The sequence below is a fragment of the Ramularia collo-cygni genome, assembly GCF_900074925.1.
Source record: "Ramularia collo-cygni strain URUG2 genome assembly, contig: RCC_scaffold08, whole genome shotgun sequence".
NCBI lineage: Eukaryota > Fungi > Ascomycota > Dothideomycetes > Mycosphaerellales > Mycosphaerellaceae > Ramularia > Ramularia collo-cygni.
Genome location: NW_019716262.1, coordinates 968,769 through 991,071, shown reverse-complemented (window position 1 = coordinate 991,071; position 22,303 = coordinate 968,769). Strand labels below are relative to the sequence as shown.

The 22,303-nt window shown below is 51.7% G+C and overlaps 10 protein-coding genes; 4 read left to right on the top strand and 6 right to left on the bottom strand.

Annotated features, from left to right (window-relative positions):
* Positions 1–298: 298 nt before the first annotated feature.
* RCC_05916 (uncharacterized protein) lies at positions 299–1,537 on the top strand (the record flags this gene model as incomplete). Its single annotated transcript, XM_023771180.1, has 1 exon — positions 299–1,537. The coding sequence occupies one exon, from the start codon at positions 299–301 to the stop codon at positions 1,535–1,537; it is 1,239 nt and encodes a 412-aa protein (XP_023626948.1).
* Positions 1,538–2,133: 596 nt separating this feature from the next.
* Positions 2,134–3,189, top strand: RCC_05915 (related to short-chain alcohol dehydrogenase; the record flags this gene model as incomplete). XM_023771179.1 has 5 exons in its annotated part: positions 2,134–2,448; positions 2,503–2,644; positions 2,692–2,777; positions 2,828–3,042; positions 3,096–3,189. The coding sequence occupies 5 exons, from the start codon at positions 2,134–2,136 to the stop codon at positions 3,187–3,189; spliced, it is 852 nt and encodes a 283-aa protein (XP_023626947.1).
* A 1,023-nt stretch (positions 3,190–4,212) lies between these two features.
* RCC_05914 (uncharacterized protein) lies at positions 4,213–5,406 on the bottom strand (the record flags this gene model as incomplete). Its single annotated transcript, XM_023771178.1, has 1 exon — positions 4,213–5,406. One exon carries the CDS (start codon positions 5,404–5,406, stop codon positions 4,213–4,215), a length of 1,194 nt encoding a protein of 397 aa, XP_023626946.1.
* Positions 5,407–6,071: 665 nt separating this feature from the next.
* Positions 6,072–6,468, bottom strand: RCC_05913 (uncharacterized protein; the record flags this gene model as incomplete). XM_023771177.1 has 3 exons in its annotated part: positions 6,072–6,139; positions 6,211–6,290; positions 6,344–6,468. The coding sequence occupies 3 exons, from the start codon at positions 6,466–6,468 to the stop codon at positions 6,072–6,074; spliced, it is 273 nt and encodes a 90-aa protein (XP_023626945.1).
* A 560-nt stretch (positions 6,469–7,028) lies between these two features.
* RCC_05912 (uncharacterized protein) lies at positions 7,029–7,935 on the bottom strand (the record flags this gene model as incomplete). XM_023771176.1 has 2 exons in its annotated part: positions 7,029–7,111; positions 7,176–7,935. The coding sequence occupies 2 exons, from the start codon at positions 7,933–7,935 to the stop codon at positions 7,029–7,031; spliced, it is 843 nt and encodes a 280-aa protein (XP_023626944.1).
* Positions 7,936–9,234: 1,299 nt separating this feature from the next.
* Positions 9,235–10,071, bottom strand: RCC_05911 (uncharacterized protein; the record flags this gene model as incomplete). XM_023771175.1 has 2 exons in its annotated part: positions 9,235–9,701; positions 9,753–10,071. 2 exons carry the CDS (start codon positions 10,069–10,071, stop codon positions 9,235–9,237), a joined length of 786 nt encoding a protein of 261 aa, XP_023626943.1.
* Positions 10,072–11,311: 1,240 nt separating this feature from the next.
* RCC_05910 (uncharacterized protein) lies at positions 11,312–12,004 on the bottom strand (the record flags this gene model as incomplete). The annotated part of the gene is made up of 1 exon (XM_023771174.1): positions 11,312–12,004. One exon carries the CDS (start codon positions 12,002–12,004, stop codon positions 11,312–11,314), a length of 693 nt encoding a protein of 230 aa, XP_023626942.1.
* A 500-nt stretch (positions 12,005–12,504) lies between these two features.
* RCC_05909 (uncharacterized protein) lies at positions 12,505–13,329 on the top strand (the record flags this gene model as incomplete). Its single annotated transcript, XM_023771173.1, has 1 exon — positions 12,505–13,329. The coding sequence occupies one exon, from the start codon at positions 12,505–12,507 to the stop codon at positions 13,327–13,329; it is 825 nt and encodes a 274-aa protein (XP_023626941.1).
* A 4,534-nt stretch (positions 13,330–17,863) lies between these two features.
* Positions 17,864–19,115, top strand: RCC_05908 (Glyceraldehyde-3-phosphate dehydrogenase; the record flags this gene model as incomplete). XM_023771172.1 has 5 exons in its annotated part: positions 17,864–17,875; positions 17,943–17,992; positions 18,053–18,116; positions 18,170–18,857; positions 18,913–19,115. The coding sequence occupies 5 exons, from the start codon at positions 17,864–17,866 to the stop codon at positions 19,113–19,115; spliced, it is 1,017 nt and encodes a 338-aa protein (XP_023626940.1).
* Positions 19,116–19,616: 501 nt separating this feature from the next.
* RCC_05907 (related to carboxypeptidase) lies at positions 19,617–21,473 on the bottom strand (the record flags this gene model as incomplete). XM_023771171.1 has 2 exons in its annotated part: positions 19,617–20,982; positions 21,076–21,473. The coding sequence occupies 2 exons, from the start codon at positions 21,471–21,473 to the stop codon at positions 19,617–19,619; spliced, it is 1,764 nt and encodes a 587-aa protein (XP_023626939.1).
* Positions 21,474–22,303: the final 830 nt, after the last annotated feature.

The following is a 22,303-nucleotide window of genomic DNA, read 5'->3' as shown; positions in this document are numbered from 1 at the left end:
AGAAGTGAACTCATGCAGAATGGCACTCGCGCTGTGTCGACCATCTTCAATCAGGCTTCGCCATTGATGTCTACCATAACAGCACATGCCCATTCGCATGAAATGCATACCCATTCACAGGACATATATGCCCATTCACAGGACAGGCAGATGCCATCGGCGCCGCATACTGACAACTCCCTGCGATTCACTCTCGACACACTCATGCTGCTGCCTGCTCCGACTGCCATATCTTCTTCAGCGACAATGGCCACTTTCTCACAATACTAACAAACATTTCCATTGTCATTTTCCGACAATGACAAGCCCAGCTCCTCGACGCTCTGGCCGGAAAACATGGGCAAAGAGTCTCTCCTTTGGTAGAGACTTTCTCGCCAATGCCCTCGGATTGTCCAGACCACAGCTCGACAATTGGCTGCTCTCCGATAGCGTCTACCCACACCTAGCCTTCTGGCATAGCATCTGCATCCAAAAATCACGCCGGTACAACGAAAGCATCCAATGGATCAAGACCGGATACTTCTTCGAGGGCCACAACCTCGAAGAAGACGTCATCCTGCTCTGCCTGGAAGAAGGAATTCATGGGAGTGACATGGATGCTAACGGCATTGCTTGTCAGACCTATGGGGACTGCACGACTCGAACATTCAAGTGGTCGACTGTTGAGCTATGGGCTCGCACTGTATGGAGGATTGTAAAGAGCAACAGCGGCAAAGGCGACATCTTCGAGAGAGCCGTCAAGTTCCACCCAGCCTCGGCCTACGGCATCGTTTTCGRCATGCTCAGCCTCGCCTTTCACAACATCGCCTGGGTGAAGGAAGAGTCTGTATGSTCGACACTCATCAGATGCAAATTCACCCCAGTACTGCCCCTGACACCGGTCGCGACTGCGGCTCCGTGGTACGAGGACCATGAGATCGCTCACCACATGGACACTGATGCCAATCCGGATGGCCCGAGCGAAGAGAGTCTTGAAGAATTTGAGGAAGTGACCGATGATGATGAGATCTACGATCTTTCTGATGATTCAGACTTCAGCTCAGACTCCGAGGTAGACACAGAATCTGTTTTTCTGGAGACTCCGAAGAAGGCGCGTGGATCGAACGGTCGTAAAGTCTCTCCTTCAGCCCCGACCAAGAATGCTCGAGGCAACAAGCGGGTGCGTGACAATGTTGACGATGAGGATAGCCCGTCCAGGAAGATCAAGAAGTGGGCTCAATCTCTACCGCCGCAGAAGGCATTGGAACACGACTCGAACAACATGCTGAAAATCTTCGACGAGAACGGTCGTCCAATCACTGGCTATCGCCCGGCTWCCATTTCGTCGCTGCCGATTTTGCAGCACACTATCGCCAAGAAGCCGGTCATCGAGGAGGACACAATAGTCCTGCGCAGAGACTCGGCGATATGGTCGAAAATTGGGAATGAAGCAACCGCAGATGGAGCGGCGGAGAATCTTGCTGTTGTASTGAAGGTGAACAAGGTCAACCCATTTGTCAGCAAGAAAGCCGACGGCAAGGCCTGTGCTGCTCAGTGATCAGGGAGAATGGGAGTTGAAATTCCTCAAACGGTGAGTACGATCTGCTCGCAACAGGTTCCTGCAGAGAACGCTGGACTCTCGAAAAGAGTCGCATGAGCTTCATCGTAACGATCATCTTGTCAGAACGAGCAGACCGCCTGAGTGGTGGTCTYGCTTTGCTTGCCTTATTTCTGTGCCACAGCAGGCCAATTCAGCAGGTCACTTAGCATAAAGTCGACAGAAAATAAAGCGTCTCGAAACTTGAATACCTCAACCCTTGTGAAGTCCTGTGTAGCTTTGTTGGATGACATTGCCTGGCATCCGGTCTCGCTTCTCGTCAATAACGAGAAAGTTGAAGCTTGCCGACTCCCCTTCGACGATATCGCTCGCAAATCAATGGCTACAGATTCAAAAGAAGCAGCCTTACGAAGAGCCAAATGTCTCATTCGGTGGCAAACCGAGCCTCGTCCCAATCGCCGGCTCAACGATTAGCCAGCCAGCCCCTCACATTCACTTCCACCCCGCGGCAACTTCTCATCGATTCAATAAGGTAGCCTCAAAAGAACATCCGAACACCAATCACCATCCCCAGAATCATTATACCCCACCACAAAATGTCCGAAAATTTCACAAGACCAACCAGATCCCTCGCCGGCCGCGTAGCAATCGTCACGGGAGCCGGGACAGCAGGCGACGGCATAGGCAATGGACGAGCAGCGGCAATTCTTCTCGCTGAAGCGGGATGCAGTGTAGTCTGCGTAGATGTCCAAGAGGAATTGGCTGCGAGGACAGTGGAGATGATTGCTAAAGATGGGTTTGGGAAGGGGATTTCGTTGAAAGGGAATGTTGCAGTTGAGGAGGATTGTAGGAAGGTTGTGGAGGGTACTATTGGGGAGTTTGGGAGGGTTGATATATTGGTTAATACGGTTGTAAGTTTTCATGCTGTGTTGTTTTTATTTGCTGTTATCTGATCGATTTTCAAGGGTATTGGTGGTGCAACGGGGACTGCTGTTGAAGTGGATATGGTTCAATGGACCAAATCTATGGAAGTGAATGTTTCGTCCATGGTTATGATGGCCAAGTATGCTATTCCAGAAATGGTAAAGAATGAAGGACAGTGGAGAGGTGAGTCGCAAATCCCCTGATTTGACTGTGGTCTGATAGCTTCCAAGGCAGTATCGTGAATATGGCTTCCGTAGCTGGAATCCGAGGTGGCAATCCTCATCTGCTCTATCCAACAAGTAAAGGCGCGATCGTAGTAAGTCTAATCGGATCATATACTGTAACTTGTTCTGATCATTCTCCCAGAATATGACCCGTGCAATGGCCGTACATCATGCTCCAGAAGGAATCAGAGTAAATTGCGTTTGTCCAGGCATGGTGTACACACCACATATGTATTCCGGTGGCATGAGCGAAGAAGCCCGAGAGTCGCGGAAGAACAGGAGTGTGCTCAAGACAGAAGGTACTGCTTGGGATGTCGGTGCCGCCATAAGATTTTTGGCTGGCGATGAGGCACGCTGGTGAGTTCTCCATCGCAGGGGTCTAGAGGATCTTGTTACTAATTTAATAACAGGATGACTGGTGTTATCCTCCCTGTCGATGCCGGTGCTACTGTTGCAGCTGGTTCGGAGGTTTCAAAAGAAGCAGCCACACACCCAAAGACATGAAGAATGTTCTGCTGAGCAGCAAGACGAGAACGAGACGTCTGATGGCCCTGGCTCCATAGAATCATCACTTGTTTTCAGATCTTGAGGGACGTTGGTGCAATATAATAACAGCAGCGGTATGCCCCTCCAAGTTCGGATGATATGATACCAAGCCCTGCCGTAGCTGGGAGAATGCAAATCCGAGCATCCAGGGCTCCAGGTACCAATTTCGTGCCCTTTGCTCTCCCTTGACATGGCGATCACCTCAAAGCCAAGTCGAGCTTCCGCAGCGGTAGCGTAGACTCCTATGAGATCCTCTCCCAAGTCTTGGTACTTCGTCAAACTATCTCGTGAAAGTGGCGTCCCTTGACCAGATGTCGTAGCATCTCCAAACATTGAAGGATACCCCACAAGAAATACCCTTGCTTGGGAAACAAGTCTTTGGATCTTCTATGACTGAGATGACTTTTCCTGTAAGCTCTCCGCCGTCTATACTGATTTATTCGGCATTATAACACCATTATTTCCTTGCTGTAGCATATGTCGTTGCCATCTCCAATCAGCGTGACGATCTCAACATCTCCCAGCAGCGAATTTAATTGCGGCTCGAAGCGACCACCTCTGATATCCTGAACTTCATTGAGGGCATTGAGAAGAGTTGCCCCCAACCTGGTAGGATCTATCCAGTCCACATCTAGTTTTCCAGAAGTCTGGCCGCATCGCGTTCTCATCAATGATGTGCTATGCCTCGGCCTGCGGCAAAGGAGTCGAGAGTAACGATATGTAAGCGGTGATATGCCATGATGATTGTTACGGAAATGGAGCAAACCRAGGCTTGAAGCTTGAAAAAGGCATGCCCGACTGCCAAATAGTGCTACTTTGATCAAATCTTCATTTATGCGCTGAAATCTGAGATAATGTGGTACCGCATAACATTGACACTCACCAACGTTCAAATCAATCGCCTTCGCAAGCCATACCCTTCTAAGCATGTACATTCTGGTCGTGTCAAAACATGCTCTGGCTGTAGCAAGATGTTCCCGTCTAGAAGAACTTTCCATGCACTTTCACCACACTGCTCTGCACTCCCCCATGAATCTCAGAAGAAGAGTCAGGACGATCCATGCTGAGGCGTTCCGCGTAATCAAAAGCAGCATCGGGTGCCGCTGGGCGATCAAGCGCAGTGAATGGATACCCTCCAAGCTTTGCCGTGATCCACAGAACGCTGATCCTGCCAACAAAAGCAGCAATGGAGAACAGAAGCCCACCCACTGGCGCGGCAACGAATGCACCAAAGGCGGACCAATCGCTTGCGTAGAGGCCTTCGCTTAGGATCAGGAGATTTCCGGCCCGAGAGGCATCGCCGTCGTAGTATACGAGTCCGAAGAAGAAGACGGCGAGAATACCGCCGATACCACCAGCGACGACTTCAAAGCCACGCCAGAAGTAAGCCTTTGAGCTCAAACCAATGACCAAACATGGAATGATCGATGCGCTGATCAAGTCTGAGATGAGGTAGATCTGCAGCACGCTTGGAGACTTGAGTGCTACAACAACAGTCGGCACAATCACAACCACAACGATCGCGCGGATGATCCAGATGTTGAGCTTGTTTCGGAAGAGATCATTGGAGCCGGTGGAAATGAGTGCAGATTGGAGGGAGTCAAAGGCGGACGTGCTRAGGGTAACGACCATGACAAGAACGATGCCGACCACCCAAGCGGGAAGCTGTTCCAAAAGGTTGAAGAGCTCAATTCCCGTGGGGACTGGCGGAACACCGAGTACTCCGGACCAGCCAGCGAGGAGACCAGCCACACCAATGACCGTTGTTATGATGACCACGACAACAGCAGCAATACTGACGCCAACCCAGAGATCCTTGTCGGTCTTTGCGGCGAATGCTCGCATCCAGAAACCAGACAGGAAAAAGTCGTTTGTCAAGATTGCCACAGGTAAGATGTACAGCAGCTGCCATCCAAGGAGATTCGCTTCGAGGTAGTTGGATTCCGCGATCAAGGAGCGGTCAATGTCTACAGTGACACCGACAGAGATCAGGCCAATGACAACGAACAGAAGAACCATGGCACCTTGAATGTTATCGGTGACGAAGGATACGCGGAATCCTCCGGCGGCGGTGTAGATGGTTGTGATGGCGCACTGAACAATCACAGCTGGCAGACCATTGAGGCCGGCCAGCAGATTGACCACCTGCTGGAGAGCTGAGAGCTCAGCCACCATGTACAGCCAGATCGTTGCAAGACTGCTTCCTGTCAGTGTGGGGTCTAGGTGTGTCAGGAAGAGATTGGGACTAACGTGAAGAAGCTCAAGTAAAGCGCGGTGATGGAGCCATAACGTTGGCGGGCCCACTCCGTCAACACAAAGCCTTCAGGACACTTCCTCCTGATGATAGGTCCCAAGGCGGCGAAGATGAACAGAGCAAAGCCGGACGATAGAGCATAGACTAACAATCCGTGCACTCCTGCGAGTGCAGCGATGTTGGGGTAGGTGAAAAGTATGCCAGATCCCAAACCTGATATTGTTAATCGGGATTAGTATTTCCGTCAGTGGTAATGGGGAAAGGGGAAGAAGCGGCAGCACATTTCCCACGCAAGCATTAACTTGATCGAGTCATAGCGGTACATCTCAGCTTCATGCTCAGTTCGCCATGTGCCTCACATCGTCTCTCCTAGGAGTTGGACGGTGGATTGCTGCATGCYAGAACTTGCAATCGGCGCCCGCAGTGCTGCACATCGTGCTCTCGGAGCCTCATCTAGATGCGTTTCATGGTATGATAGAAGTCGGACCCGAGAACACGATGCCGAAGAATGCATGCGTACGAACCTTGTATAACTTCGATGGTGTAGGAGGAGCGATGAACCTGTCGTTCCAAATGCCTTGCCGCTTCAAACCGGTCTTGCGACCCGACGGCTACACTCACCGGCTGCGATGAAGTTCAAGGCGAGCGGGATGCCTATAGCGAGTCAGTGAGTGAGTGGTCTTGGGGATACGTGGATTTGCAGGCCCCGATTTCTGCAGCTGTACCCGTTTGAGTTCTGTTTGCTGACAACCATTCCCCTGCCGATTGTCCACGAAGTCTCCATGCGATGAAGAGCCCAAAGACGCTGCTATCCGTCAGTCGTGTAACGTGGGGTATTGATTGTTGCACAAAGCTCACAGAAACGCCGCGTATGTGCAGTATAGCAGGGCGTTGGACGCCTGCTCCGATGGGATTCCCATATTGCCGCGTGTCGATGCTGATATGACGATCTGCTGTGATGTCGATGTCAGGAAAGAATACATCGCCGTCGTTGGTGCGGTGGACGAAATCCTTGCACGGGATCTAGAACTGATCAAGATGGTGGCCGAGCAAGCGAAGTGCGAAGTCGGCGTCACTTCCCGCCGCCACTGTTCTTGCTCACCTCACCTCACCTCTCTCTTCACACTACCTCAACCACGTCGCCTCGAATCATGGTTTTCAACACAAGCGTCGAATGAAGCATGTCGCTTGAGAGTACTGCTGATGGACGTGACATCAATTCAATGGGGACTTGTAATTACTGAAGCGCTACCTTATCCTCCTCCGCCAGAGCAGAGATGGAGCATTGGTGGCAAATCAAACTGAACGACATTCAGTGTACCTTCCCCTTTTGAGTAATGTGCCTTTCAGAGAGCTGCGCTGCCTGTTGCCGGATATTGTTCGTTGTCGATGCCCGACATTCTCCGCCATCCAGTTGTGCAGGAGGAGCCATCAAAGGCTTCCTCTTCAACTCTCCCGGGCTGATTTTGGGTAGAATACCATGCTCGCAGCGGCTTCGCTATCATTGGTAGCTTGAATGTGTTTGTGGGTGGTTGTGAGACCTTCAAAGCCCTGGCGCCTTCAGGTCTTCACGGTTGGCGGGGACAGAGAATCTGCTGGAGTCGCCGAAATGGGCTGAGCTGCTGCCTGTTCGGGGACTGTAATCGGATCAGTACTGTTCAGAAGGCTCTAGTACGAATCATGTACTCACCCGCACTTGAGTTGGAAGCAGTGGTGTCATTCGTCCGGGATCCCGTCTGGTCGCCCTTGTGCTCGGTCTGATTGTGCTTATACATCTTATTTCCAGAAGGGAAGGTTTGCTGGCATAAATGAAAGTAGTGCGATCTCTGCAGTCTCTCGCGACCATATGTTGGCAAGTTCTGGAGGTTCGGGTTGCTGGGTAGAAGTGCGAGTCTGGCAAACTTGCGCTTCCGCTTGTTCGCGGCCTCTCTTGAACGACGCAATTTGGCTTCAGCGCGCTTGGCTGCACGCTTCATGACTCTGTAATGGATGCGCATTCGCCCAGCCTTGCGTAGCATCTGGTCGCTCTTTGCCACGGAAAAGTCTGGTGCGCGTGCTTCCTCGGTATGTGCTGCGCAAATAACTCCGATTAGCCATACTTCGATTCGTGGTCGTTGAAGGGGCACATCGGCGGCGACCTTACCATGAGAAGCTGCTTGTATCCTTTGTAAATTCTGCACCCTGGCCTCCACGGTCTCGAGTCTCGTCCTCGTCGCGATCATTTGCTCGACAAGCCGCGACAGCAATCTGATCTCAACACCTTCCAGGTCTGCCAGTCGAAGACCTATTCCCTCCAACAGCTCGAGGTCAGCAGCATCATCTGGGCCGAAAGCTACTTTCCAGATGACGTCGCACAAGCTGCCCACGACTCCTCCAATGAGAGCCCTCGTTGACACCTCCACCACCCATCGCATTTGTTGTTTGGCCAGTCTGCCGATTATCGACTCCATACTGAGCGCGGAGGAGTCGGAGGCAAGAAGCAGATGGTGATGTGCAATGCGTGCGGAGAGCAAACGAAGCTTGAACTTTGAATAGATGACGATGCGGCCCGCAAGGATCGTGCCGACACACTAGCTTATTCAAGACGGCAGGCCAAGTGAATGTTTGATTTCGCCGAGCGAATTAGCGAATTGACGTACTTGGATCATTTGAGACTTGCTGTTGTCGCCTTCGGGTACTTGGCCAATGTGAGCTTCCATCACTCGGGCGCACATCCAGAAAATCTGGTCACATCTCCCTCTGCCACTTTGTAAACGATAATGATCCTTTCAAGTTGAATTGGTAGTCGGGTACTTGTCACTCTTTCACAAGCAATTGTGTTGGGGTGGCCACACCTTATTTTTGCTTATTTTGCTCCTTCCTGCTGCCTCTTTGCAAAATGCTTTACGTTATGGTCCTTCGTGCTGGGTCTCGCCGTTACTCTATTTATTCGGGATTTCTTGGCACCCGCTTGCTACTTTGTCACGTGCCGAAGCAATACCTGCTTGGAGTATCAACGGAACCCAGAAATCCGCCCTGGACTATCCAGCGTTCTCGCGCCTTATATATGTGAGACCATAGACAGCGTACTGAAAGCATGCAAAATCAGACATGCAAAAATTCAGCATTGAATTGATTGTGGTGGAACCCCTGGCAGAGTCCGGACTAGCTTCCTTCGACTCAATCCAATTCCACCTGAGCCMGCGCAGATTTCCAATTCAAACTTTCGAAAACATCGCTTTTCATCTGAAATCAGAAAATCATCGTTTCCCACGCGTACGATCGCACCCTGCACCAGAGCTGTCGATATGAGAAATCATGAACAAGAGCAGCGCCCTGAACTGATCTCTCGATTAATTGACGGCCACTCTGCTAGTAGCAGGAATTCTAATAGGCTTCAAATCATCGAGCCTGTAGAGAGCGAGGCCTCAGGACATTATGGATATGACTGAGGATGCCTTGTCCTGATGAATAATCCTCATATCGACAAATCTGCCCTGCACCAATCCATGGCGATGCTTCAAGCCACGGTCAATTGCACAACTTGGAACACATGAATTAGTTGATCGGACGAGCCCCCGAGGATGATCATTTCTTCTCGGACTCAGTCGTCCCAAAGCCGTGATTCAGACTGGAGACTGGCGAACACGCTTCGGCGGTGAATCGTCTGAGCGAAATGATTCCACAGAAAGGGAACAGTATGGCGGGATAGGTAGTGCTGCTTTCGTGTCAGTAAACTTGATGCTCAAACATGGCTTGCTGTTGTACTTCTACTCACGTGTGCTTGAGGTCCTGGAGCGGGAATCGTTCTTGCGAAGACCGTCTCCCCCAATTTCGTGATCCTCTCGAATGTGCTGGTGCACCTTGTTTCCGGAAAGAAACTTCCGGTTGCACATCTGACAAACGAGCTTCTCATCGCTACCCTCACATGAGGCGTTGTTGCCTTCGATCAGTCTATGCTTTCGCTTGTTTGCCTTGCGCTCGAGGCGTCGGCGGTCGGCTTTGGCAAACTTCTTTTCGATCTGCGCGCGCTTGCGGTCTCTCTTGCTCTCGACATACATGACTCGCGCCTCCTTGTATCTGAGCTCGCGCTCGACGTCTGAATCCAGTGCCTCAATGCCATCAGCAGGCTGTGAGAGCGGGCTCGAGCTCCCATGCGCTGGGCGATACTCGTTGGTCGGCTCCACGCGCGATGGTATTGTCGGAAGGTCAGCTGAAGTTTGCGCTGCGCCAGTATCTTGCATTATGTATTAGCGAGACTGTAGTCTGACGAAGCTTCTAGGCGTACCCATCGGATCCTCCTGCTGTGGTACAACTTGTTCTCTCTGCAAGCCCTGCGCTTCTAGTGCTACGATCCTCTCGGACATGGCACGGAGAACGCCGTGCATAGTTGCAATATCCTGTGGGTGCTCTTCCGCGACGAGTCTTCTTGCCTCTGCGCGAGCAGCTTCCTCGATCCATTCGGCATCTGCGGCGGGAATGGGACCGTAGGCCCTCATCAACAAGATGCAAATGCCCTCGATGATTGCACCCATGGCGACGCGCGTGGTATATTCTGCAAACCATCGCATTTGACCAGCGATGATTCGGCCAATGGTCGAGTCCATTGTGGCGGATGAAGGTGTTTGGTAAGTGGACGAAGCGCGCTGGCTTGGAAGCTTAGGTTCTTTGAGGTGTGTGATTCCTTAGTCATCAGGGTCAATCTGGAGCTAGGCACCTTTTAGGAAGGATCGAAGTGAATCGACTTCCGTGCCACTCCGCACCATTCAAACACCTATCATCCTCGTCAAACCTTCATCTTCAGACAATTGGGTCTACTAGGACTCTTCAGTGAAGGGTAGGTAGTGTAGTTGAATACGTGGATGGTTGAACTGATTAGAAGTGGAATCGTGGGCATACATTGTTGAGGATTGTTCGCGACCACTCTAGGCAAATTCTCGCATAGAACCCCGGCTGAAATTGGAGTTTGACATCCTCAATTTCTGAATACACCTTGACATCCCACTGTTTGGCCGATGACTCTCGGATTAGGAGTATCTGGCTGTATCATCTATGTTGAGCGTGCCCCTGAGATGGTCGCGGAGAAATGCAGCTGGCAAGAATAGGAATGACACATTCATTTTGATCCACCTTAGCGATCCTGACCTCAGGGTATTTGGCCAATTTGAAGAAATTCGTATCACCCCCCTGCTGTGCTTTCGAGCGCAAGTCTGGACGCAAAAACTTCATGAAAGCGATCGTTTACGGCGTTAGAGTTATCTACCTTTGAGCATCTCACACACCCAACCGTGATACCCTCAAACTACCCTCTGTAGAGGGACTTTTTTTTCCTTTTTTTTTCCTTTTTTTTTTTTGCCGTCCATTCTACTTGGGCTGGAATTCGCGCTTCTGTCGGCAACTTTTCAAGGGTATCCTCGAACGCATAACAATCCTCGTTCAAAACTAGCAGTAGTATAGTTCATGTAGTGGAGAGCGGTAGGTGGCACCGACATTCTCAACTCACAACGAGACGCTATCCGCTAAAAGACACCCATCTACTTATTGAAATTCGCATGAATCATCAGACAAACTTGGCTCGAACCCGCTTCGCAGACGGCGAACATTCTGGCGACGAGCTCTCCGATTCATCACACTTGCGCTTGCTTCCGCGAGGCGCGATCGCAGCCTCTTCATCTCCGATACCGTTCCAATCAATTCCGTCGTCATCCATTCATATCTTACGCTTATGAGCTGCTACTAATCTAGAGTTAGCRTTATCGAGGCGTTGATATTCYAACGTGACAGTCCTTACCCGACTTCAATCGGCTCTTACGGATGGTTTTGAGTAGCGCATGCACAGCAAGGAACCTACGGCGACACTTCCGGCGGTACACTGATGTATGCTGTTTCTGGAGGCTTGAAGTTGTGCGAGATCGCTTGGCTCCTCGCTTCCTGGTCGAGAGCGGCGAAGGATCTTGGGCCACGGCCGAACTTGAGTGGCTCTTGTCTGCGTGACATTAGTAAGTACAACAGTGCTCCGGAGTTGTTGTGATACAAACATGTGATTTTCTTCGATGCCAATAGGGTCTCCGAGGGCGTCTTCAATCCTTCACGCTTATAGTCATTCGGAAAGAAGGGCAAGGGAGACAGGCTCGGCGCAGATAACGAAGATAGCTTCTCCTCGTTAGAGAGCCAGAGATGGTCCTGGTTTGGTGTGATTGCGAATTCGCCGTTGCCCATACCATGCCAGTGCTGGGACATGGATTGGGAGAATTGCTCCATGTGCTTACTGGTGTCGTTTGGTGCGCTGGCGGCGGAACTTGTGTTCCGAGCGGAGGGAATCGCGTCGGATGGAATCGCGTCGAGGAGAATCGCGTCGAGGAGAATCGCACCTTGCATCATGGAAGCTTCTCTATCAGCAGAAGGCCTGGAGTCGTCCGAGTTGAGTGCTAGCATGTGGTTCTGGGTGCGGATCGCGTTCGAAGGTCTGACGATGCGTAGCCTCGTCGCCCACGCTGTTGCGCGCTCATCCCGGGCGATGAACTTGATGAACCTATACATGTCGCGAACAGCTTCAMCACATTCTACAAATGTGCAAAGAGCCTCGCATATGCTCAGCAGGCTTTCGATATCCATCTTCGTGACTGTTCGAGGATCATCGAACGCGTTGGATGGAATGGCGAAGTAAGAGACGAAGGTGGAATCTTTTCGGGCTTGACTTTAACTTTGAGACAAACGCCAAGACCCTCGTAAATGAGAAATAAAAGTGACCAGATGCGATGACGCAGTATCCGCGTCTTGCCAACTCCTCGACCGGATGGTGTACGGAGACAGGCGGCAGAGTCTTGTCAATATATACCATATATTCWAAAATCAGTCATGGGATGGCCAGGGAAGCGTGGCGGGCGCCTGGCCGGAGTAGAACGGTCGTGAAAGCTGGGGGATGATTCACTCACGCTGAAGCTCGAAAGTAGCCTAGCGTCTTGGCATTCGGCCTGAACGAACTCTTGCAAACGTTGAAAGTTCAGCTTGGACTTCCCCATCGACACCCAACGCGCAAAATGGATTCGATCATCGACGCTCTCACCCGTGCCTCTACGGAGCCGATCCCTGATTCCACGAAAGCGAAGCTCCTAACCGTCGCAGGCGAGCTCTGCAAGTTGAAAATCGCGACTGCAGGCATCCTCGAGCAGGCGCAGATGAACGACGATGAAGAAGTGTCTCTACAAGAGTTTGTCGGACAACTGCATGCGATCTCGAGGGTTGCGGAGGAGCCGATGAGCTGCTGGTTGGTTGCGATTGGAAAGGCGCTGCTGGTTCTAGGAGATGTGATCGCGATGCCGCCGCCGACACTACCAAGCACTCGTCAAGCTTCATATTTTCAAGCTTCGCCCGCTCCGCGACCTGCTCATCCTGACCTGCCCGCGCCGCAACATCAGCCCATGCGCCAAGAAGTGCCCGCGCCAGATCCATCCACCATGGCAAACGAGCCAGAGGCTGAAGACGAAAAGCTGTCCGCGCGCAAAGATGGCGAGATCTTGGACGCAAACGAGAACGACGAACCCGCCCTCTTCGGCTCTGACGCCTACAACAACCAGCCCCCATCTCTTCTCAACACTCCCACTCAACCTAGGGCAATTGTCACTGCCCCTGAGTTCAAGGAGAATGACCATCACGGAGGTATCACCACCGGCAAACCTTCTCATTGCCAGCGCTGTCGCCTGGACTTCCCCTCGCGTAAGCGGTTGATTGCTCATGACGCGAGCGTTCATCACGAAGATTCTCGCCGTTTGTGGAATGCGACTGGTCAGACGCCCTCGAACAAGGAGGACACATGGAAGTCGCGTGCCGCTCATTGGCGTACGCGTACGCGGGAGCGTAAATAGACGGAGAATAATCGGCTCAGGCGCGGAGATGAGATGAGGATATGGTGGGTCGACAACGTTGTGATGACGGCTAGCGTTCTTGAGGTTTTCGAGGACTTTGTATCTGCGTATACTCCCGGTGCTGTGGGGTTCATGCAAGCTATGCGCTTTTGAGGTTCTACATAAATATGTCCAAAAAGAATCCAGTCCTTAGTAGCTATGTTCTTCCATACTTTTCCACAGCCAGGTTGTATTGTCCGAGGTGGAGTGATCGAGTCTGCTTCATACAACTTCCGCTCATGCAAAGTTTGGGCAAGATAGGCGTGTCAACGATGACAGCTCCGCCGAGGACCGCGACATCCATCGTTTTCATAGGAGCTCTGCAGTTAATCGGGACATTGACGACGATCGAACACATAAAGCTTTGGGTGAGCCAACAAAGCCAGATCAAAGTGGCCGTCCTGGAGTACTTCCCTCCAGCGTTCCGCGTTGAAAGCGAAAAGCATAACGAGACGGTTTGCATTTTCCTCAGTGTCCAAACCTTTGGCTAAATAATGTGCTCTTCGCAAGCGAGCGATTCCTAGGCGAACCCATAAGCATCCTCATGGTAAACCTCTAGATCTCACACCATTGCTGGAGCGAATATGATCCCACCTGGATCTGTCAATGTCATCCTTCTACTCGCTGATCGGAAAACGGCGACCTCTTCTCATCCGCTGCATCGGCCACACGCTCGAAGGCAAGAAGTTCGGAGCTTGGGATCGTGTAAGTAGTCCCAGCGAGGGCCCCCCAACTCGAAACAAGGAAGCAAGTCACGAAATGGAATTACTGTTAAGGAGATGCATGCGTGTCATTAACGACGTTAAAAGAGCCGAAAGCCATGCCAGCGTGCTTCCACCACCATGCTCGAGCCATCCCCTTCTGCCAATCCACCTTCGCCAAGACAGGCAAAAAAAAAGAACGTGGAGCTCAGGATTTTGACAAATAGGACGCTCCGGGGCGTCCTTTCGAGGAGAAACCCATAAGTCACGAGCTCATGGTAAACCTCGGATCCCCCTTGGATCTATAATCCTCCCCTCCCCTAGGATCCATTGATCCCCATCCCCAACCGGGATCAGGCCAAATCGACCAAACGCCCGCAGGCGAGAAGTTGAAATTTTAGAGTGTTTAAGTACGTACGTCACAGCGTAGAATCTTCCATCTTGAAACAGAATCTCGGCAGGTCCCGGTCGAGAAAGGGGCTCCTGGCACGAGGCAGTTCTTCCTACAGCAGGGCAGCCTCTGACTCTGGTGCAACGCAAAGTAAAAGGTCTCAACACTGAGATATAGACTGCAAGCATGTATACTAACTGGTCGTATAGCTGTCAATGTGATGCCTGGTAGAGAGGGGATTTAAGCGAATTGTCTAGATACCGACGAGAAGATGCTATGCGAGACATATCTCAGCCCTATCCATCAAAAGGGACACTGTGCAGAGGGCAAGACCTTAGTAGTTGTGCAACTATAGCTTTTTGCGTCTCTCTACAGCTGCTGGGATGGAGATCGGAGTACATGCAGCAGGAAATGCGCCTTCCGGATTGGGAAAGTCTTGGCAGCGGGTTGCTCAAGGTACGTGGTCATTTCGCGCGTGCTCTTCGCGCTCCGCATTTCACTTTCCACTCAACTTCGTGGTCGCGTCGTATTGGCGGCAAGACAGGTCGACAACATGATGGACGAAGTGCTCCTCGAGGAGGGTACGAGGACGCTTAAGAAGATGGGGACGAGGTTGACGCTGGGGATTCGGGTGATTATACGGTAGAACGAGCCTTAAGGCAAGTTGAGGGGTCTTGTGAAGCGTGCGAATGACTACCAGTGTGWGTTCGTGCTCCAATCGCGTGGTCTGCTGCCATGATGGAAAGAAGAATAAAAGAACAGAGTTACGGAGTCAAAGAGTTACAGCGATAGTGGAGCGGAATAATATGCTGCACAATATGGTAGCGGTGGAATAAATCGAGCGGAATTGGTAGAGTTGACAGGCAATGATACAATGATAAAGTCATTACCTTCGTGAACCCAAGGTATCACGTCCTGTTCCTATGCTTCCCTACCTCTCTCGTGCTCATTTCACCATGCGTTAGGGCAAGATTCGGAAAGTGGTCAGAACGGGCGATGCAGACGTATTACTCGGCAGTCCGCCCAATGGAAGCTATACCGTCGAACATCCGAGCAAAAAAATACGTTTGCTGACCTCCATACGATTGAAGGTGCATCTCCAATCCGAACAGTATGGTGCATCTCGTCGAATCATGGTTCTCATCATGATATTCTCTCATCTTGTGGCGTGCGCATGAAGAGTTCGAGCCCCTTTTCCAGCTTCCAAGTTGAGAAATAGCCTAGCGGCGGCTACGTCCGTAATGGTAAAATACTCTGACTTCAACTGCCATCTTCTCCACTCAAATTCTGATAGTGACAGCTCACATCATCGGTCAAAATGGACACACTCGTCAACGGGCGGATTCAAGCCTTTCTCGGCGCAGAGAACTTGGGCAAGACTATGCTGGCCGCCGCAGCAGCCAAGTTGAGTGCGCTGAAAGCAGTGATGATCTCCTAACTCATCCATGGGGGAGATTTGAGCCCTGCTACGGCGCGGACTCAAACGGGTTCCGAGCTTGCAGCATAACGTGGACTCTCTCTGGGGAATTTTGTCGAGCAACTCGAGACCACCTCGGCGATGGCGGAGTAGCAGCTGAAGTCTTGGCTAAGCGGGGTGGGAATTGATGTATTTCTTCTTGCTAACATGGTGGCTACACCTCGGCCACTACTTCTCCTCGACGTCAGGCTCTTAGAACCTACCTACTCGGGTAGTTTCTCTCGACTACTGCGCCCTCACAGCTTCCGCAGTGCCGCCAACGCAATCGCAGCCACTGCCCTAACTCATGAATGAGCTCCAGAAGCGTGAAGCCACTGGAATCTCTATGAAGTAGATCGTCGAAGCTGAATCCGAGGCCTTTGGACGAATTTCCAAGAAGCAGCGGGGTGTGTGTTGCGCATCCCACCAGACCCTCCATTGCTTACGATCCATAGAGCTAGCTTTTGAAAGCCGCCATCAAGCACCGATCGACACTCGCGATTGGCCAATCGTCAAGCGCAAGCCAGCCGCAGAAAATGAGCTCACGCTGGGAATGCACCAGAGTCGGCAAACGCATCGTCAAGCCCTCTCCTCATCAACAATAATGACGGCCATAWTGTTGTGAAACTACCTCGATCTACTACTTTCCAACTTGAGCAGGAGATCCGAGAGTCAGTCCAAACCAAGGTTCAATGGCGGTAACCCAGGATTCAGAATTGGCATGAGACCTCCCTCCTTGAGCCATGCCACCACCTTCCGGCCATCTATCGCTCATCTAACTGCGCACTGCAACGTAGTCACCAGAACGGGGACCCTCCTTGTCGCATGTACAGTCAGGAGTTCTGTTCAAAGAACCAGAAGCAGACGCTCCAACATGTTAGGCAGCAGCATCTGGCGGATGCATCAGAATGCCGTCAGAAGAATGCTCATCGATCATCCAGTACGCCAGGGCTCAAGCATACGGCCGATAGCTCTGAACAGAAGCCGCTGGGAAGGCGAAGCCGCAAGCTTCAAGAATGAGAACAATGTGTCTGACGCTGTGATGAGAAAACTGCGCCTATGGCGTCTTGGTAGAATGGGAGCGATCATGAACAGAATTGAGCTTGCCGACTTGATAGCGGATGAAAACTTCTTGCCCTTATCGTCAGGAAGATTGTAGGTGCCTTGGAACGAGACGGCAGCGAATCTCGAAATGGTTGCCGGCATCGGCATATCTGCTCACCGTTAATCATACAAACCACAAATGGGAACGCACCACGTTCTCACATCATACTCTTCTGTATCTTTCGTGTTTACGTTGAGGCTTGGCTCAGTCCAGTCAGCCAGCTGATCCCAGCTGGCCTGCACTCGGCCAATTCAACAAACGGACCGAAATCGGAGCTCCCCGCGAGTGCGACAGTGAGTACTTCACCCACAACACCTTGAAACAGCACAATACGGAGCAGGTGAGGTCAGAAAGAGTGCCAAGGGCGCCTCCACGATCAGAATGATATGCATATCGGGCACGACCGCGAGTAGGGATGAACGAACGGGGGAAGTCGGGGACGCTGATGGAGAGCTGGCTTCCGGTATGGCTTCGTGCTCTCGGTTGACGGGTGCATCGGGGCAAGACGGACTAGCGGTATAGAATCGAAGCGGATTGGAGCTGCCGCATGAGCCGAGGGTGTTTCTGGCGGCCGATATAGAAGGAAAGTGTTGCTTTTTCGGATTGAAGTTGTCTATCGTCGTTCTCGGCTCGTGCTTGCCTGTTTACGTCAGATCTCTGACCCTTGCCCCTCCAAAAAGCTGCGCTAAAACCACCCCACCTTGATCAAATCTACGTCTCAGCAAAGCCTTCCTCTCTCTCAACAACAACACCCAAACAAAGCGTAGGTGCTATCCCGCAGACCCATCTTCCTCCCTCTCACTCACACCGTCACAGCACATCACCGAACTACAACAGCAAATATGGTTGTCAACGTACGTACCACGAGCAAGAGATGATGCAGGAGGAGCATGGCGGGACAATAGACTTACCTCACCGCAGGTCGGTATCAACGGTTTCGGCCGCATTGGACGTATCGTCTTCCGCAATGCGTGAGTCGCTTCATCATGAGCATGAATCAGAAGGAGACATTGGCTGACAAGGACATGCAGCGTCGAGCATGGCGACGTCAACGTCGTGGCTGTCAACGACCCTTTCATTGAGCCAACCTACGCCGTATGTCAATCCATGAACAATGGCCAAGACAATCGCATTTAACATCCATTCAGGCCTACATGCTCAAGTATGACTCCACCCACGGAGTCTTCAAGGGCACCATTGAGGTCGACGGCGACAAGGGCCTGATTGTGAACGGCAAGAAGGTTCGCTTCCACACCGAGCGCGACCCCGCCAGCATTCCCTGGGGCGAGTCCAAGGCCGACTACATTGTTGAGTCGACCGGTGTCTTCACCACCACCGAGAAGGCTTCCGGCCACTTGAAGGGAGGCGCCAAGAAGGTTGTCATCTCTGCTCCATCCGCCGATGCTCCCATGTTCGTCATGGGTGTCAACAACAAGACCTACACCTCTGACATCCCCGTCATCTCCAACGCTTCTTGCACCACCARCTGCCTTGCTCCTCTCGCCAAGGTCATCCACGAGAAGTTCACCATGATTGAGGGTCTCATGACCACCATTCACTCCTACACCGCCACCCAGAAGACCGTCGATGGTCCTTCCGCCAAGGACTGGCGTGGAGGCCGTACCGCGGCCCAGAACATCATCCCAYCTTCCACTGGTGCTGCCAAGGCTGTTGGCAAGGTCATTCCAGACCTCAACGGCAAGCTCACCGGAATGTCCATGCGTGTGCCAACCGCCAACGTCTCCGTTGTCGACTTGACCTGCCGCATTGAGAAGGGTGCCACCTACGAGGAGATTACCGCCGCTTTGAAGGAGGCCTCCGAGGGCGAGCTGAAGGGTATGAATTTGTTGAGATGCATTATGAGATCGCAATGCTAACATGATGTTTCCAGGAATTCTTGCCTACACCGAGGATGATATTGTCTCCTCCGACTTGATCGGCAACCCAGCTTCCTCCATCGTCGACGGCAAGGCCGGTATCTCCCTCAACAAGAACTTCGTCAAGCTCGTCTCGTGGTACGACAACGAGTGGGGTTACTCTCGCCGTGTCATTGACCTCTTGGCCTACATCGCCAAGGTTGATGGCAACGCTTAAATGCAACAAAGAAATGTGGAAAAAAATTAGCGATGATGCATGAATATGACAATCAGAGCAGCAGCGAGGATGTCTCGATGGGAATGAAGAGGGCACATCAGAGATGGTGATACCACTTGAGAAATCTCACAAGGCAGGCCGTTACGGATCATGAACGAATATAAAATGATGGTGGCTACCTCTTTGCAGATAGCTGCTGCGAATGAAAATATGATGCGTGCATGACACCAACTTTGATTTCACTCTTCTTTTTCTCGGCGATCGAGTGTGAAATTTCCCCATACGATTCGCTTCATTAGGTGGGTGAAGTCCCAAAGTGGATATCCTTCACCTCTTTGTGCGGGTAGGAGAATGCTTTGATCGAAAAGATGGTTTCCAACGCAAGAGGGAGTTCGCTGGAATCTCCCAGTCGATACTGCATATGATCAAATGATCATCTGCTCATCCCATCTATCCGTGTTGTCCTCCTTCTATTGGCAGAACAAGCACACCACCCTACCTCTAAACCGGCAAATAAACCGGCTTGAAAGCCCTCTTCCTCTTCCTCTCCTTCAACTCCCTCTTCGCTCCCCCTTCCTCCATCCTCTTCTCCGCCACAGGATTCGGCCCATTCAACGTAGTATTGTACGTAGAATTGCTGGGCAGCACTTCAAACTGCATAGTTGCATTTCCTTCTCTGTACAAACTCTTCTCCGTCCCAACACTCTTATACCCTCCCTCGAAACATCCATTCTTCCCCTCCGCAACATCCATTCCTGCGATGCCTCGTTCAAACATCTCCAACGCGACAACGGGTTGGTAAAAGGGAACTTCGTGGCCACTTTCGTAGATTCTCGCAAAAGCAAAGTTGCCGGATTGTTTAACTTGTCCGTGGACGATGGCATCGGAGGTGGAGATGTTGGTGTATCCGGCGTCTTGGAATCCCGGAGCGGATATCCTTTCGGCAATGACTTCGTTCCCCAGCCAGTTGCAATTGTAATCCGCATCGCCGGCGAACATGATGACGTAGATTCCCTGCTCTACGAGCTTGCGCATTGCGGAAACGGTTCCGACCTCACGGTCATCGTCGCCTGTGGAGCTGAATGCTGAGCTCACGGTGCTTGAACCCGCGGTAAAATTCACAAAAGCTCCCACAGCATCTTGGACTTTGGGTGAGTTGAGGTAGCGTTCGTAGTATCTTGGTGGGAAGGGATCGGGAGTCAATTCACGGATGTCGTATTCGTCTCTCGTGGGGATGTTGTCCAATACGCTTTCTACTTCGCTCGCACAAAAGTTGTCGGCAGCAATGCAGATTGAGTTTATCCCGCGATTCGCGCAATCGACGGTTTGGTCGTAGCAGTTTCCAGGACCGTACATGTTATTGTAGAGCATTGCTTCGATTGATTTGTTGTAGGGTGTGTAGTCGTAGGTGTTGCCTGGGTAGACGGTGAAGTTGTAGAAGGCGGCATACTGGACCAGAGGATCATACCAGCCGTTACCGATGAGGAGGGTCTTCAAATTGATGTGTTTGGCGCCTGGGAGGGATCCTGAGTCGACGAGAGCGTTTTGTGATTCAAGATAAGAGTTGAAGATGGGACCGTAGTGACCTCCGTAGGATTCGGTGGCGAAGTTGAAGTCGGAGCGGGAGTATTGTGGGAATGCACCCATGAAGCCCTGAAGGGTCCGCCACATGCTGGGAGCGGCAGAGAGGGTGGAATTGGCTGTGTTGGTCGTGTTGGGTGCAGAGTACGTCCCGCATGATCCCGCTGGTGCGTAGTCTGGGCAAGTGGCGTCTGGGAGTTGAACGATGCTCCCTGATGAGGATTCGTAAGCTGGGATTGGATTGGAGTACGAGAAGCCGACCTGAGCTGGGTGGTCAATGAAGAGCCTAGATTGGTGTTAGTTGTTGGAGTTATGCATACAATAAGGTTAGAGCTGCTGTTGATATGGGCAATCATCAACACGAGCGGCGTCGACTCACATGTTACTCTTCCGATTCCACGCATGCGGATTATAAACAACACTCCCATCCTCTGCGATCCTGCAAGGCCCCAATTCTTCGAAAAGACCAATCATCGAGCTCGAACCCGGCCCGCCGTTGATCCACACGGTCAATTCGCTCTCCTCTGGGGGCGTTTCGCGAGCTTCGAAAAACCAGAAAAAGACGGATTGCGATGGTGCAACGTCGACATAGCCCGAGTATGACTTGATGCCGGGTGTAAGTTCACAAGTTCCATTTGGAACGAGTTTCCAGCGAACGGGAATGTCCAAGAAACCTGTAGCATTGCTGAGAGACGTAGGAACAGGGACGAATTGCGAAAGAGTGGAGGGGAGGAGGAATGGGAGGAGAGRGAGGTATGTTTGTCGGAGGAACGACATGGTGGGATGTATGTCTTCCTGGAGAGAAGGAGGCGAGGATGAATGAATGATGGAGAAGTTGGAGAGATGCGTCAAGGTTGCCTTACCTTATCATGCGTGCAGTACTACTGTCGAGCTAATCCGGACAGCGTTGGTTTGAGGTGGTAGGTACGGCATCCGGACCGCTTTGGGCAGGTGGGGAGGGAGTCGTGGTCGCCCGGATGGGTCTGAGCTTTGTGATGGACAAGGCTCAGCAAGGCTCAAGCCAGGCACCAAAGCTTAACATGGCTTGATGGGAGAAAGGCGCAAGGGAAGGAAGGTTTCGTCATCTTTCTTTCTTGATCGTGTCCAACACATGACCTGAGCATGACGAGTATCGATGACTGAATCCTACCACGCCGGAATGCCTCTTGGCTGATCTATCTCATCTCAACTCATCTAATCTGATGTGAGTCGTAAAGACGTGCCGGAAGCGGATTGATCTGTTGTGCATTGGTCGAAGACGGGACTTGTGCCAATCAAGCGGAGAGGGAACACGAGTCAAGGTTGAAGTGCTGTAACACTTGGCACAGACGAAATTTGTGTGGGTGGTAGATACAGTATTGCATTCTGTACAGTCTTGTCCCACGACTTTATCATTCAAAGCTCCTTATCGCCGACGGAGATTAGCGAGGGGAGCTCAGCTCTCTTTGTGACGATGCGGAGGTGAGGATGATCAAAGGCGCTTTTCGATTCGTTCATCTTCGGCCAACCACGCGACCTTTTGTTATATTGTTGAAGTCCACCATCATCCAAATACCAGTGCGAGTTGTATTGTCGAGCGGTCAAGAGGGCGCTGACAACTCGTCGGC